The sequence below is a fragment of the Myodes glareolus genome, chromosome 11 (assembly GCF_982192425.1).
Source record: "Myodes glareolus chromosome 11, mMyoGla1.1, whole genome shotgun sequence".
NCBI classification, from domain to species: domain Eukaryota; kingdom Metazoa; phylum Chordata; class Mammalia; order Rodentia; family Cricetidae; genus Myodes; species Myodes glareolus.
Window position 1 is genome coordinate 85,603,850 of NC_142036.1, and position 16,922 is coordinate 85,620,771.

The window sequence follows — 16,922 nt, forward strand, 5'->3', positions numbered from 1 at the left end:
GAAGATTACAGCTATGTATTAGCTTAGGTTGTAAAAGCTGATTATAGGGAAATCCAAGGCAAGTAAGGCTGCTTGTTACATTGTTTCTTAAAGGCGGGTTAAACAGACAGGCTGAGTACACAGTAGGCTAGCAGTCTTGAGTCTTAAATGACCCTGGCGTATATTATTAACTCTGGCTGTGAGTTCCAACAAAATTTCTAGTCTCTTAGAATGTAAGATCTTTTCATCATAACACATTGCCACAACTATCAGATGGCCCAGCTATTCCACTCCTGGGCATGTACCCAGATCTCAGATTGCCCCTAACTAGCTCTCTCTGTATCTCTCACATATGGGAGACAACCTGTTCCCACAGCCTTCCCTTTTGAAAATGTCTCTTCAACAAAAACAGCCTCCCTGTGACACCTTGCAAGGAAACACAGAAGGTTTGTTCTTGCCCCCCTCCCCAAGCCCTCAATAACTGGAGGTGACTTTCCACATTTACAGTAGAGACTGGGCAGAGGAAGATAACCTTGGAGCACAGGGAAAGAAAACTAAGAAGGAGGAGACACACTAGCTTTCTGGGAGCCTTCAGCCAGTGGGCAGCATGGCCAGTTGCCCCAAAGAGCCTCTCTTGGCGACAGGAACCTGTCTTGTCTGTAAGCAGGGGAGGCAGTAGCCTCCAGGTGATAGTGAGCTGGCTGTCTGATTGGGCAGCAGAAAGGAGTCCTCTCGTCCTGAGGGCTTGAGCTGGGGGTTTCCCTCTCCAATCTTTCTGCCGCTTCAACTGGAACAGAAAAGGCTGTGGAGGTAAAGAGTTGAACCACCCAGCCCCTGGGTTTCGGGTACCAGATGGCTCTACGTTAATGGCCCCACAGTCGCCTGCCAGCTCACACAGGTGGTAGCCTCCCTGTTGCTAGCTACACACCTTCTTCCTAGATACCAGTGTTCTGGAAAGGTAGAAGGCCAGCCCAGCTCTGTAAAGGACCATGGGCACAGCGTGCCAGGCAGCCCTAGAAATCTGGCTAAGCTGTTGTCTCCAGGTCAGACTTCCTGAGAACCAAGTTTCACAGGTGTGGGGGGCCAGGAGAGCCCCATATCAACACTGAGTAGAGCCTAGTCTCCATACTGATGGAACTGCCCACGTGTGAAGCATGGTTTGCTAAAGACTTAGTCCCGGCCAACAGAACAGCTCAGTGGGTAAGGGTGCCGGGCACCGAGCCTGACTTCTGAACTGAGATCCTTAGGACCCACATTACAAAAAGATAGAACTGATTCCGGCAAGTTGTAGCTGTTCTCTGCACGTGATCTGTGTACAGATTAGCTGGGACATTTCCCCTGTTTTCTGCGCTGTGTGCCCACCGGTTCACTGGGCACTAAATGTCTACCCTTCCCCACCCCACCATAAATACAGATTGACCGTAAGATTCTAGCTGTGACATTTCCCCTCTTGACTGCTGTGTGCCCACAGTTTCAGAAGCACTAAATAGCTACCCCTAAAGTAGCAAATGTGACAGGTCAGAGCAGCTGCTGAAACATTTGTTAGAGGATACTAGCCTCTGAGCCTCCTGGCCTCCGCTGAAACAGTACCAGAGGCGAAAGCGCAGTAGTTAAATTTTTCCTACAGTCTGGAAGTTCAAACCCCCCCATCTGGGGTAGCAGAGGGTGAAGCCAGTCTGCTGTCCCCATTAAGTGTATTGTTTGTACTCCAGAAACTGCTGCCAACGCTACAGAGCTCGAGAGTTTTCTTGGGACGCTGACGACCTCCCCATGTGACACCTATCCAGGTTCTGATGCCGTACCACATGGTGAGGCACTACTAAAAAGAAGGTGTGCTCTTAAAAACCTCACCAACGTGACTGACCAGACACGAGCAAAAGCGGCACCAATAAGCATGCTGAACTGGATGGAGCAGAGCCCACGAGTCCTCAACCCGACACAAAGAATTTTGGGCAACAAGTAAAGCTGGGCTTGGGAAAGGGTCACACTACCAGGGAAGTGTACACCAATTGGTTGTCCGGTGCCAAATGGTTAGTCCTAAAAACATATATACAAGTGACATTATATGGACCCAGCAGGTTATATTTAGGAATACATATGTATATTAAATGCATATATTGAAGGAGAATGGAGAGGCTATTCATCTCTTCCTAACTGGTTCTTGAGCATTTCCAGGGCTAGAGCTAAGAAGTAGATACTGTGTAACTGGTGACTTTGCTCTTAGGTCCTAACTTTCCACTCATGTTCAAAAATCAGACGTCGTTTCCCCCCCACCCACCCATCATTCCTCTGAGGAAGATTTTGCCCTTGTGTGCTAACGGCTGTTTACTCGTCCAGTTTTAACCCTGGGGTCTTCAGCATTCGCAAATGTCACAGGTACCCTCTTAATCAACCATACCTTCACATGGCTACACAATTACAATGTCTACACATGGCTACACAATTGCAATGCCTACACAGGGCTGCACAATTACAGTAGCAGTCTTTTTGAGTTCCAAACACTTGGTGCTGTGGCGCGCACAGAGGCACACACACCCCCACTCCCCCACCCCCACTGGGAGGGTTTTGATTCTGCTGCCCTTCCTTAAGGAGTGTTCCAGGTGGGTTCCTTTTTCAGTCAAGTCCTTAAGCGTCAAAAGAAACATTTTATCCTCTCTCCCAGTTTGAGGTGTGACTACTGGTTATCTAACCTCACAGTGGCTTGGAAAGCCCTATTTCCTAGACTTTTTGCGGGGGGTGGGGGGTGTTAAGGGGATGTCATAGCTAACATACACTTGAAGCGTCTTGCTTATGCAAGATACCCAGAAATCTGCCACCCATGGCTTCTGTGCAGGCTCCACAAACCCTGGGGCATGGTGTCACAGGTAGTTTTACGAAACCACATGGCTATGGTCAGCTTTTGGCTTTTAACCACTACACCAGGAGCTGAGGCTGCCTGTGGGTTTCCTAGCCGTGATGCGTGCACAGAGTAGATCTTCAAATGACCCTAGTTTTATCACGGTCTCATTAGCATTGTGGGTCTGATATATCTGTGGGCTTTTCCAAATTACCGTAGGAAGAAACAACCTAGGGGGGAAGGTCCCATCTACTGTGATCTGGAAGGGGAAAGCAGCAGATGTGACTGTAACACTCACCTTGTAAATATATGTAAAAACTTCATAAAAATTAGGAAGCCTAAGATTTCTGGAGGCCACTCATGTCTTAGGTTAACCCAATCTCATAATCTTTGAAAGTGGGCTAAAACATTTATATATCTGCTGTTGAATTTTTCTTTAGTGAAGAAAGAACCTCCTGGACCTTAGAGTCCACTGACATTGTATACAAATTATCTATTGTTATTATACACATATATTTAGTTACTTTAATGTCAGTAATTTAAACTTTTAAAATCGATTTAATTTCAAGAAAACTTTGCTACAATAATACCAACCTAGAAGTTTTTCTTTGAACATGTTATGTTAAAGATTTGATGTTCTTGTACTTAGCTGTTTGAAAAAAAAAGAGAATCCCTTATAATCTACGTACATTTTAGTTCTTTTAGTGATAAATTATCTTACTCAGTTAGAAGACAGGAGATAATTCTTTTAGCTCTCTCCCATTCTCTATGTCTGACTCCTTCTGCATCTCCATGGCATCTTTGCCTCTCTTCTTTCCAGAGTCTGGTGTGGGAGGCCCTTCTGGCTATGTGCTGCTTTCATTGGTTAATGAATAAAGAAACTGCCTTGTTTTGTTGATAGGGCAGAACTTAGGTAGGTGGGAAAAGCTAGGCTGAATGCTGGAAGAAGGAAAGCAGAGTCAGAGCTGCTGCCAGGGTAAGACATGCTGAATCTTTGCTGGTAAGTCACTGCCACGTGGCGATACACAGATTAATGGAGATGGATTAAACTAACATGTAAGAGTCAGCCAATAAGCAGTTAAAGCTAATGAGCCAAGCAGTGTTTTAATTAATATAGTTTCTGTGTTGTTACTTTGGAGCTAAGCGGCTTTCCTGCTACAAGAGTCCTTTAACCTCTCCTAGATCTGCTCTATGTGACATTTAAAATGTTTAAGTTTTTTGTAGTGAACCATGACCATTTCTAGCATTGACCTTTAAAGCCTCCAAAGAGATGATGGATAGTAAACAATAATGATTCCACCTGGGTTGCGATAATACCATTAAGATGACAAGCACCACCCAAAGATTAATTCTGAACTATGAAGTACTCAGACAACTTCAGTGCTGCTATCTCAGAGGACTTGACCATGACCTCAATTTTCTCCGGGGCCCCTGAAGATGCTGTCACCCTCAAACAGCAGGAAGTAATTTTAAAAACACAAAAGCCACATTCCCAAGAGGTGTGGTGGGTGGGTTTTGGTCATTTGGTCAGTTATGGATGTTTGTCATCATTTAGGGGATTGGTTGCAATGGTAAGAAAGGTTAGATTTAAGGATGGGAATGATAGGATAAAAGTTTCGATTATTGAATCTACCTTTAGACTAAAAAGCAAATAGTTTAGGTTGGTATGGATTTTTGTATGTTGATACAAATTTAAGGGTATTTTTGTTAAGATATTGTACCTATGCAGCTCATTTAAAAAAACGTAAAGTTCCAGTCCTTGAAAACTAATATTACATACTGTTTAGGATAACTAGGAAATACAGTTAGTAGTTAGTCATCAACAATCAGATTGTAGTCATGTTAGGTATGTTTTCTAGGTCTAATAGAGATAAATTTTAGACAGATGGCCTTCAAACATTTCAGAGAGATACAGAATATGACACTGGCAATGTTTTAATAACAAAGCTCGTCATGACGGTGAGACATGTCTGCCCCTGGCAGCCCCAGTTTACTTCAGAAAAGGATGAATAAGCATTGAAGACCCTCCATATGGAGTTTGCTTTCAACGTGGCAGAGCTGGCCATTTGGGCAAGAAGCTGCCCTTGCCCCAACTGCTGACAGTATGCTGTCCAGGCTGGACAAGCAGGGCACAAAAGAAAGCAACTGCCAAACTTTGCTAAGATAAGGTAGGACCTTCCTTCAAAATTCCTGCTTCACAGAAAAGTCTATCAAATATTGTACGTCTGTAGGCTGAAGATGGATACCCGAACCCTTGAGAGGAAATTTGGGTGACTGTCCAAGCAGCCAGCTGTTTGTCATTTCTATAGTTTTAGAAGTTTGTTCTGCGCTTCCTGTTTACTCAATTTATATCCTTCTCAGGTCTCTGATGGAGTTGAAGACAAGATAGTTATAGTTTTTCTTGCTACCAAATTCACAGAAGAAACTCACAAAAGAATTAAAAAGCATATAAGGATAAAAGCTATAAAAGCTTAAATTGTTTATCTAAAAAAAGTTCTGAAATCTAAAAAGATAATTTTAGGATGGTAATGCAAGTTATAATAGAAAATGGTTTAGGTATGAAACTTTGAACTCATCAAGATAAGATAGATTATAGAGTAATTTTTCTAAATTTAATAAATCCAAATTAACTGGACATTGTGAATGTAATTTGTACTTAATAATTGCTCTTATTGTATATAATTTTACTGTATTAGAGTTAAAACCTTTCCTTTATATTTAGACAAAAGAAGAAAATGTTGTGGGATATTTGTGCACTGTTTGGAGATGTATTGCTGTGATTGGTGTAATAAAAAGCTGAATGGCCATTAGGTAGGCAGGAGGTATAGGCGGGATTTCCAGAGAGAGAGAACGAGGAGGAGGAATCTAGGCACACAGGAGACACAGAGAGGAAATGGGAGGTGCAAGACAGAAGAGAGGTAGCTCCACGTGATAGGACATAGATTAATATAAGTGGGTTAATTTCGGTTGTAAGAGCTAGTTAGGGCCAAGCCTAAACTGTAGGCCAAGCTTTTGTAACTAGTAAGTCTCCATGTCATTGTTTGGTAGATGACTGGCAGAAGAGAAAAAGGCTGGTTACACATGTATGCCACTGTGCGTGGGCGGAGATCAGAGGACAACTTCATGGGGTTGCTTCTCTCCTTCTTCCTTTCTGGGCTCCAAGAATCAAATTCATTTACCCTGGGAGCCATCTCTCAGGATTCGTTTGCATGAGGCTTCTTTAGATGGTCGCAGCTGGAGGAGAGATAGGACCAAAAAGCTGGGCATATTTTTCTCTCCTTTTACAGAAGAAAAAAAAATGTTGTGGCCTCTGCTTTAGAGTAATTATTTTCCTAAGTCGAAGCTGTGTGAGCAGATAGCATCGCTGTTATATACTTAGTGCAGTGATGTCATGCCTTGGAAGGCAGACCATCAAATTTAGAGATGAACTAAACCAGACCACACAAGAACCAAACCAGATCGTACGCACTAACCGCCAAGTACTGAGGCAAGCGATCACTCGTTAAAGGAATGGGGGAAATTGAGTTCTTTTCTTGTAGCTCATCTGTGCCCTGTTTTATCTGAGGCCAGGGCTTTCAAGGGGGCTCGATGAGGACCTTGTAAAGACTGACCCTCACTGGAGCAGATTACAGGGTAGCACGGAGAACTAAATTAGAGGGAAGTGTGCCTCGCTGCAGATAGTCACAGCTCAGTGACCAGTGTCGTCTTCGTCCTGCCTGTGGCGAACAGATTTCGACTGTTTCAGATTGTGCTGATGTATATAAGTCTGTGTGTGTGTGTGTGTGTGTGTGTGTGTGTGTGTGTGTGTGTGTTTCTCAGTTATTCTCCACGCAGACTAGATGGTGTTGACGGTAAGATTTTGTGACCAGGAAGGAAGAAAAGCTTGGGCATTTAGAACTGAAGCTGATCTAGAAGCTAAAACTTTTAAAATGGTTTTATGGTACTTCTTCAGTGTGTGTGTGTGTGGGGGGTGAGAATAGGGTGCAAAGACATCATTAATGAGTGGACTCTTTGAATTGGTTAGCAAAAGCTCACACTTGACTTTTCCCAAATACTTACAAAATAAGAACATTTTGACAGAGAGTTACATTTTACATTTTGTTTTTGTCCCCAGATTTCCTAATGAGACCCCAACTCTTGGTGATTGTTGGTTGTCAAGTGATGATACATTGGGTCGTTTGTTGTTCTGGGGATGATTAGGGAAATATGGAAAGGGAGGGAGATGCAGGGGGGATGAGGGAGATACAGGGGGTAAGGGAGATACAGGGGGTGAGGGAGATACAGGGGGTGAGGGAGATACAGGGGGTGAGGGAGATGCAGGGGGGATGAGGGAGATGCAAGGGGTGAGGGAGATACAGGGGGGATGAGGGAGATGCAGGGGGGATGAGGGAGACACAGGCTATGATTTCACCACTGTCACACCAGTTCAGTATCTGCTGATCTGCGGTGAATCTAATAAAAATATCAACAGGGGAATTTCTGAGTGAGTTTCCGTGTTTATATAAGTAATCTGTACGTGGGCGCTACTTTTCCAGTATCCGTCAGAAGAATCGGGGTGGCACGGATGAGGGATTTATACTCTCAAGTCCTCCCCAGGCTGGGCATCCTCACCTCCTAGAGCGGTTCCTTCATTGTGAGAAGGTGCTAACAGCGCAGCGTCAGGGGTGAAACAAATTCTGTCTCACATCTGTTGCCTTGTTTGTAGCTAGCTTTGCTTCTTCAATAACAATCCATGTGAAGTTCTTGGTGGTGAGGAGAATTTTGTCTGGTTCTGGGGCTGGAACACAAGACCTCATGCACACGCGAAAACGTTCTCCTGCCCAGCAACAGCCCCAACCCTGGGAAGGAACATTTATTTTATAAGTTGAATCAGGATTTTTTTCATACTGCTAATGAGTCTTTTAAATTAAAAAAATAAATAAACAGTGCTTGAGTCCTGCAGATTTTTTTGAGTATTGAATGGTGTAACTGAAGAAATCTAGCCATGTTCAAATCAGTGTATAAAAGTGTTTTTGTAGTACTAAAATGTTTTTAAATGATAGATGTTAAATGGAGTAACTATCTTACATGGCCTCTGTGATTTAAGCAATCTAGATATTTTTGATGTATATTCATGCTATTATTGTTAAAAGGTCTTAGAGAACCAATTTGAGGTATCACTCAGTACTTAAATTTTCCTTACATAGAGAAAGCACATACTACATTTACCCTCTTTATAAGTATGTAAGTTACACATGACCGTCTTTGAAGGGATTTTTTTTCCTATTAACAGTGGAACATTGTTCCATGTTAGCACAGCTGCTTACAGGTTGCTTAATTGTTAATTGTTAAAGACAGGAAGTAATGTAAAAAACCTACAAGTTTCCTAACTTCATTGAGGTTAGACACTCAGGGTGGAACAGACCACAGGCAATCAGATGACAATAAAATGACGGGGTGCTAAAGACTGAAGGAGAAGGACGCTGGTTAAAGCGACCACACGCGGTGAAGGTGTGTGAATGTGTGTAGAGAATGAGCAGCAGCTGGGGGATCCACCCTGAAAGAAGCAGGCACGTGGCCTCAGAAACCGGATGTCATCTTGTCTTTCGGAGCAAAAGCAGAGGCCAGTGAGGTTGCAGCCCAGTAGGTGATGGGAAGAAAGGAGGAATGAGTATAATTACGTCATAGAGATGGAGCCAAAACCTGAGAAGTGGCACAGGTAGATCTAATTCAGCCTTTGGGAGGTCTGTGCAAGTTTCCATGTGGTGGTTAAATTGTAATTTACTTAGCTAGACACATGCTGTATGCTGCAACTGTATCTTTCCCATACAGCCTTGGTCTGGGGACCTGGTTAAAGGAGAACAGTCACAAAGCTGCAGTGTACACACACGTACGCATTTACAGATATTCACCATACACTCCCTAAAGGCATGGTGCTTGATGCACGTGGTTGTTTTCCAACCCTTGCCAGAGGTGGTTCTAGATAAATGTTCACACTTTGCTGATTCAGTAATTTAAAATCCATATTCTTGCATGGTTGAGGTTGAACATGTGTTTATTGTCTTCATAAGTTTACTTGGACGACTAATTTAAAGCACATAAACTTTGTTTTCTTTTTCAGTAATTTTATGAATAAGCATCAGAAGCCAGTACTAACAGGCCAGCGGTTCAAAACCCGGAAAAGGGGTAGGTTGTGGTGTGTGTGTGTGTGTGTGTGTGTGTGTGTGTGTGTGTGCGCGCATGCGTGTGTAACACTCTTATTGGGTTATTAGGATTGAGAAGGGTTTGAAGGATGCCCTGCTCTCCTAACTGGTATGGTGGAACCCTGGGTAGCCCTGTTCCGCAGTGCAGCTGTGGAACCGGCTTGTTTATGTTTGGTATTGGGTGGCTCTTACCTCTTACCTCTGCCTCTTTGGGGACAAAATGAAGATAATTAATAAAATAAACTTGGCTGTTTTTTATTTTTCCTTTTTTTTATGAACTTTCTTGTTTTGATATCATTTATATTGTAGGTTCTGGTTTGTTTTTTGAGAAAATATCCATGAGAAGGATAGTAATGTAAAAAGAAAAGTGTCCCGGAAATTTGAGGTTAGATAAATCCACTGCCATTGATGTGCATGGGGCTTCATTCCGCTGTAGGCAGAACAGTAGGAGACACAGCCGATGAAGAGCAGTAACGTTTCTGTTTGTGAGAGAAATGTTATTTATTTGTTTATTTTTAATAAAATGTTTATGTTGTTGGCCTCTATGTAGGGTATTTAAAGCATAACTTTATATCTCATCCTGCACAATCTTATGAATTGCCAACTTTGTAGTTCAATTTTGCACAGAATGTAGTTTTGCATAGTTACGTGTCATATATAATCTTTATTATTAGGCTTACACAGTTCTGTCTTTGGATATAAAAAATGATTCAGCTAAAACTTAAAAAAACATGATGTCAGGAAAATAAGATGAAGTGGAAAATGACTGAAAATACCAACGTTGTTGCCCTCCTCTTGGTTAGCAGTCTCTTTCTCCTTTTCTGGTGTGTGTGATTTTGTTTTTCAGGTAGGTTTTACCTTGTAGCCCAGGCTAGTCTAGAGTTCGGCATGTTACCCCAGCTGTCTTGAGTCCGCCTGTTTCAGCCTCCTGAGCACGGAAGCCACAGTCTGAGTCACCGCACCTGTACTGTGTGGATTATATGTGACACGTAACTTTTCAGCTGTTTCTCCTGCGCGCAGACCCGAGACTGGCCAGGGCCGTGCACATGCGCACAAGTGAGGCAGCAGTCTGGTGTGAAGCTGTGTCCCAGCCCCTAACAGAGATTTTCACCCTGAAAAAATGTGTGTGGACACCACCCTAACTCGGGGTCTCTGAGCTTCGCCTGTCCTCACACTTGCTCTCATTGACAGCAGATAGCGCTGAAGACATGCTTGAGAACTCTCCACGGATCTTCCCTGGGGAGCTTCTCCCAGAGGATTCTAGACTTTGTCAGGGTGGCCGTGACCACTGCCGTCACATCCATAGCTGTGTCTTGTCTCTCTTTCCCTGCCTTTCCCTTGGCAGTTCCTTTGGGAAATTACTGAGAGACGAAGGTCTTGTTTTTGTGTTTGTTTTCAAGACAGCGTTTCTCTGTGTAGCCCTTGCTGCCTGGAACTCTCTCTGTAGACCAGGCTGGCCCCAGACTCAGAGTACTGGGATTAAAGGTGTGCACCACCATGTCTGGCTTAAACACAGGTTTTAAGTTCTCTTAGGTAAAAATAGTTCTTTTTGTGTGTATTCTTGCCACATTTTGGGTTTTTTCTCTCCCCTCCCCCCAAACTGTATCTCTCAACGCATCAGTCTGTAATTTCCAATTTATCAAACCTGATCGACATCTCAGTTAACGCTCAAGCTTGTTGTTGTATCAATAAGAGAAATGGTCAGTTGAAGTCAGTCAGACTTAATAAAGGGCCTACGGTCTTTTTATTTCCTGTGTTTTTCATATTATGAGCAAGGAGACAGCCGTGGTTAGAGTCTCAGTAAAGGTGACGTTTGCTCTGTTTACCTGTGGGTTCCTTGGGCTCCGAGCTATGACTGCTATGGACTTCGTTCCTCTAGAATTTTATCATTTTCCCCTCCCCCTCTACTGAGATTTTTCTAGATTGTTCTCTACAAATGTTTTCAGCTTTCTCTTTCAGTTCTCCCATTGAGTTCACGTTTCTGTCACTTTTCCAAGAGCTCACTGTTACTCCAGAAGTATTTATAATATTACTCTCCCCTTCCCCTTTTCTCTTCAACACCAACCTTCCACACGACACCCATCTAAAGTCTAGACCAGGACCCCTTCAACTGCTCACAGCCACACCATGCCGTACCTCCGTGTCCGCGGATGCGGTGCACCGCACCAGATCATGGTGCCTTCGCTTCTTTCTCTGTCTGCCTCATGGGTGTGCCCTGGAGACAGCAGCTGTGTCATAGCTGGTTTTCCTTAAATCTCTGCAGCCCAGTCAAAATGTGCCTAGTCACTGTTTACCTCTTTTTCATATTCCTATGAGTTTACAGTATAGTTTTATGGAGTCTAGAGGACGTGTGATATTGCAATAGATTGCAATAACTAGAAGAATCCGCTGAAAAGATTGCAAAACTCTTAAAACAGTATCTCATTGTCTTATTTCTTGAGTAAATATTCTAAAATAGTGTGTTTTGGTTTCTTGTAAAATAATGAATAGATATAACATCCATGCACATGCAGAAAAACAATGTGTGTGATCCTCAGCACTGAATGTCAAGAGGTAAGGCCAGAAGGCAGGACCTACCCTGGAACTCCACGTCACACGTCCAGCTTGGCATGAAAAGAGACCCCTTCTTATTTCCTCCATTTCAGTCTTGTTCATTTTCATCTTCTACAGCCACTGTTGAGTCTCTGCTTCACTTCTTCATCTCAGACAAGATGATAATTCATGTTTTAGTAGTTATAATTTCCCCCATGGTTAGGCTCAGTAGATATACATTAGCCTAGCCTACAAATGAACAATCATTAATGTTATTGTGTGTTAGATACTTAGAATGTTTGGAGGCCTTAATGTCCAGAGTCAGTCAGTTTGTCAGGACAGATGTTTAAACAAGGGATTTTAGAACATGGGAATCTATATGACCAGTTTCTTTCAGCACTTTATTTACACACACGGAACCTAATTTTTTTTTTCAGATGAAAAAGAGAAATTCGAACCCACAGTCTTCAGGGATACACTTGTCCAGGGTCTTAACGAGGCTGGTGACGACCTCGAAGCTGTAGCCAAATTTTTGGATTCTACTGGCTCACGGTTAGATTATCGCCGCTATGCAGACACACTCTTTGACATCCTGGTGGCTGGCAGCATGCTTGGTAAGCCCTATGGTTTTAGCATGTTCTTATAGTATGTATGTATTTCAATTCCGTTATCATATTTCCTTTTAGGATAGAATCCTTGGAAGCTTACGTTAATTAAAAAAAAAAATCTGCAACTTTTACCTAGACTATAATTCTGAATGGTATTAATGTGGATTTAAATGATTACTAGTTCATAGAACACAAAACAGAGGGTTTCTGTTCACACTGGACGCAGCCACTTCAGCCAGAAGCCAACAAACCACCAGGCCTTGTTCTGCATTGCCGAGCTTCACTGCATTCTGAATTAATTTGTGATACCATTTATACAACTCACTCATCGCTATAGAACTCAAGAAAGCTCAATACAGTATGTTAAATCCCAATACCCAGAAATAACCATTGATAATATTTTGGCCAGTCCCTTCTCGAAGTCTCTCCCCTCACACAGTTTTGATAACTGAATAATATTATATGTGTCTGGTACTATGCGTGCTAATTTTTGTTTGCTGAGCAATATATTCTGCCTTTCACCTCCATGAATGCTACATTTGGGGTGATTTCAAGAGTTGCACCGCAGCGATATTTAAAAATATTGAGTTCCAGTGTGTTTGTAGACACATCCCTGTATCCTGCTTTGTGTGATTTAGCAAAGCACCAACCACGTGATTAAAGGATAGAGTTATTAGGATCTTAGCAGGCAAAGGAAATGTTTTTCTTAACATATTGCCTTAGATCACGAATCTCCTACGCTTGTCTTTTTATAGATCTTCATCAATTAAATTAACAGTTGATATTTTTTAAATTTATACTGAAATAGGGCATTTTCTGACATTACTTTCAGTATTCATTGGTTATATTTTATCAGTGCCCTGGCAACTCTGTGAGGGTGGTTAGCAAGCGTGTCACACATTGGTCAGCCCCATGGAACCTTGTTATTGTAACTGATGATGCGGGCAGCTCATTTCCGCAGACAATTCAGGTTCTCATGTGACAGCTGTGTGTCGTGTCTTAGGGCCCCAGTGACCTCCAGGCAGCACTCTTAATCCTGCTGTCTGTGCTGAGCTGTTTTTATTTCCTTCCCCTCCTATAAAATTGCTAGCGAGTCCTTCCTACCGCGCTTCCAGTCTTCTCCCACCCCGTGAATGTGCTGAAGTATCTGCACACTATGCTTTGATTTCCTCGAGGCCTTATTTGCAATCAGTAGCGGATTTAGCTCTGCAGCCCAGACTTCATCCCACACTGTGCCCATGCATACAACAGGCTGTTATATGTTTGACACAGCTTAGCCCATTTTATACAATCCAGATGCCTTTGAGTCCAGATTTAAGATGAACTAAGAAAAGTCCTTCCTTTAACTGAATACTTTGTTAATGACCAGTCCTGCAGGAATTTCCTTCATATCATAAGGTTTTCCTATTGTTCTTGGTCTTTCATCAAAGAATATTTGTCTTTTCCTTTACCTCTATCTCAAGAAACAGGAGCTGCAAGGGATACATTGTGGCCACAAAGGACACATTGTAGCCACAAAAGATACATTTTTTTCCTGCTACTACTACCATCTCGAAAAGTAGGAGTTTCCAAAACCAAGACATGGCAATTAACACTTGCTTCTAATATGATGTGAAAACATTTGAAATGCAAGCATATCGTCAGCATATGATAACCGTTATCTGTTGTGTGGACGAATGCATTTTTAAAACCTTTACCTCCCCAGGGAAAAGTCTGCAGGTTCAAAGTCAGACTTTCCAGTTCCTCAGTTTTTACCATGAAGGAACAATTAATCCAGAGGTTTGAGAAGATTATCATCTTAATATAATTTTAATTTCATTGACTGTGTCCATTAAAAGGGGCTAATGAAATTGGGGGTCTAAATTGTTTTAAGGAAAATAGACCCTGCAGGAGCTAACTTCTTGAAAACTAATTTACTTACAAAACGTTATTGAAGTTTAAAGCCCCATAGACAGCTCGGGAAGGGAAAAAAATTCTCATTTCCTACATCCAGTACCAAAAGTGGCTACCTGCGGCCCTTTCCACCCAGTGTCGGAAATCACAAATTAACTTAATGCTAAATTACAAAAATTTAAGTAGATGACTACTTTGGTGTCCTCATTGCTGTATAAATTACACATATTTAAATTTTAGAAGTGACTAAAAATTGGATAGTAACATTGCTCTCCTTGTTGCGATACCTGTGGTGCATGGACCAAAAAGAAAAAAACACTGTATGCCTCAAAGACTTATTAAATATAAGAGTTATCTCCAAGATGGGCCACGCAGTCCCATCCTAACTAAAGTGAAATAGAACTGGAAGACAGAAATGTTTGATGCACTGTTTCTGCCCTTGTCAGTGCGCTTATAGTAGCCACTGTTGGAAGTTATGGGAATGTGGAAAACTGAACTCTGATAGAAAGGCACTCTTCTGATCCGGTCCATCCTATCTACTCGCAAACAAATGAGAGAATTAATTAAAATACTGTCCCAGCCAGTGCAGCTGATAAAGGACTACAAGTTCAAGGCATCAGTACAGACTGTTGGCCACAAATGAGACATTGTGGTGGCGAAAAAGGAAATGGTTTTATAGGAACATTCCTGTATCCCAGAAGAAGCCGAAAGGGTCCGTAAGAGTTGGTTGCTATGGTTGAGCCCACAGTTAGTAGTGAGAGCCCAGACCACCAGACCCTCCATCCATGAGAGTTGGAACCCTGCTGAGAGATGGCTCGGTGAGCGCATGCTGCTGTTGCAGAGGACCCGAGACCTGTACCTATGTGTACAACCTCCTCTAAGTCTAACTTCAGGGGATCTGACACATCCTGTTCTAGCCTCCAGCCAAGTCAGCATCACTCAAGTGTGTAATGACACACATATCTATAGAAGTAATTAAAAAAAATAATAAAACTTAAGAAAAACAGAGCTGAATCTGTCCGTCCTGGTTAGGTGGACAAAGTCCAGCAAGGCATTTACCAGTCCTGAAAAAAAAGCCATGGCCCAGTGTAGGAAGAAGCATCCAAAATGCCTTGAGGACAGGGACACAGTGCACACTCAGTAGAGGTTTTTTTCATGGCTACGTACCCACTTTGGAAAGAACTAGGTTTTTAATGACAGGATCTAGTGAATGCCAGGACACGGAACAGGTGTGGTCAATGCATGACTTGGAACAACTTACTTGGATTGTCTTGGAAACAAATGTTCGGCAGCCTGTCTGTATTTGGGCACGTGCGCCCTACGAATGAAGCGCACCGCGACTGTTTTTACGCCTACTCTCTCGTTTCCTTGATGGTTCCTTCCTGTTTTGGCATTGTCCCTCACACCGTCCTAACTGTGCCAACCTGTCTTCCAGCCCCTGGAGGAACACGCATAGACGATGGTGACAAGACCAAGATGACCAACCACTGTGTGTTCTCAGCCAACGAAGATCATGAAACCATCCGAAACTATGCTCAGGTACAGCCTGGCGTGCAGCACGGGAACAGAAGCCCCAAACAGAAAGGAAGGGGACAGAATCTCTAAATAGCAGTGCTAGACATCTCTCGTGTGCGTGGAAAATACACAGTTGCATTCCTAGCGAGCCTTAACTTTTTAGAAGATCCCATCCCTTTTCCCCGCCTACAATTCTCCAGGTGCTCTCTATAAATTCATCCTATTTTGGAGAAAACAGTCTTGATCTTTCTTTTCCTACTAAAGCTGCACACTCTCTTCGACCGATTGGTTTTATAGCTTGGTCTTAAGACCTCTCGCAGCCACACTTGAGGATGGATAAGACGGCCACGGTGATTGTCAGTAATGCAAAGGAGGGAAATAAATGTACAACTCATTTGAAAATTTTGTGACTTACAGCGGTAGACTGCATACAGTGTAGCTATTGAAGAGTGTGTGACTTACAGTGATAGACTGCATACAGTGTAGCTATTGAAGAGTATGAGGAGGGCTGAGACATTGCAGTGATCAAGACTTGGGCTGCCTACCCTGCTACAAGACCTAGGTTTAATTCTCAGCACCCATATGACAACTTACTGGGGATCCCCCATCCTAGGGGATCAGACAACCTGCTCTCTGATCTCCAAGGGCACCATGCGTGTACATGTTGCACACACACACATACAGGCAAAGCACCAATACACAAAAATAAATCAATTTTTTAAAAATCAAGAGTAAGAAAGGGTTTGGAGTGGAATTCAGCTAATAGAGCCCTCGCCCGGCACTTACAAAGCCGAGGTTTGATCCCCGAGCATTGCATAAACTGGGCGCGGTGGTGCCTGCCTGTGCTCATCCTCAGCTATGGTGAGATGGGGACTGGCTTGGGCTTCAGTAGACCCAGTCTCAAAACTCAGGAGAGGGAAAAGATACTTGTATGGCATAAAACCTGTAGGAGAATCATAAGTCAACCCCTGTTAAATGTGTGTGAGTGTGTATAAACTCACTGGCTCTTAGAGGGAATATTAAAATTATGGCGCGTCACTTTACCCATATTAGCTTGGTAAAAAAGTAAGGTGTTTTTAGGGCCGTGTGAAAGGTCTGCAAATGCAGCTAGCCAGGCCTGTTTCCCTGCTCTGGTTCTATACGGACCCATTTAAAAGAGTGGGCTGTGGGCTGGCAGTGTGACTCAGTGGGGAGCATGCATTTGCATGGCGGGCCTCATTACCAACATGGTGGGGGGTGATTCCATATGGAACAGGTCAAACTGCTCAGGTGCTGGTCTGTCCTCTACATCTCTTTATTTCTCCTGTGTATGTAAGAGTGGTAACTGCTCTGAGAAGGCGTGGGTTTAAACTGTAACACTCCGTTCCATAGCTCACC

At 43.0% G+C, this 16,922-nt stretch overlaps 1 protein-coding gene across 1 annotated transcript in view; it reads left to right on the plus strand.

The window, feature by feature from the left end:
- Positions 1–16,922, plus strand: part of Bzw2 (basic leucine zipper and W2 domains 2) — a 50,966-nt gene that overhangs the window by 10,481 nt on the left and 23,563 nt on the right. Inside the window, exons 2-4 of the mRNA XM_048415493.3 lie at positions 8,916–8,980; positions 11,967–12,143; positions 15,466–15,569. Coding sequence (XP_048271450.2) covers positions 8,923–8,980; positions 11,967–12,143; positions 15,466–15,569 — 339 coding nt within the window. The 5' untranslated portion in view covers positions 8,916–8,922. The remainder of the gene's footprint in view (positions 1–8,915; positions 8,981–11,966; positions 12,144–15,465; positions 15,570–16,922) is intronic.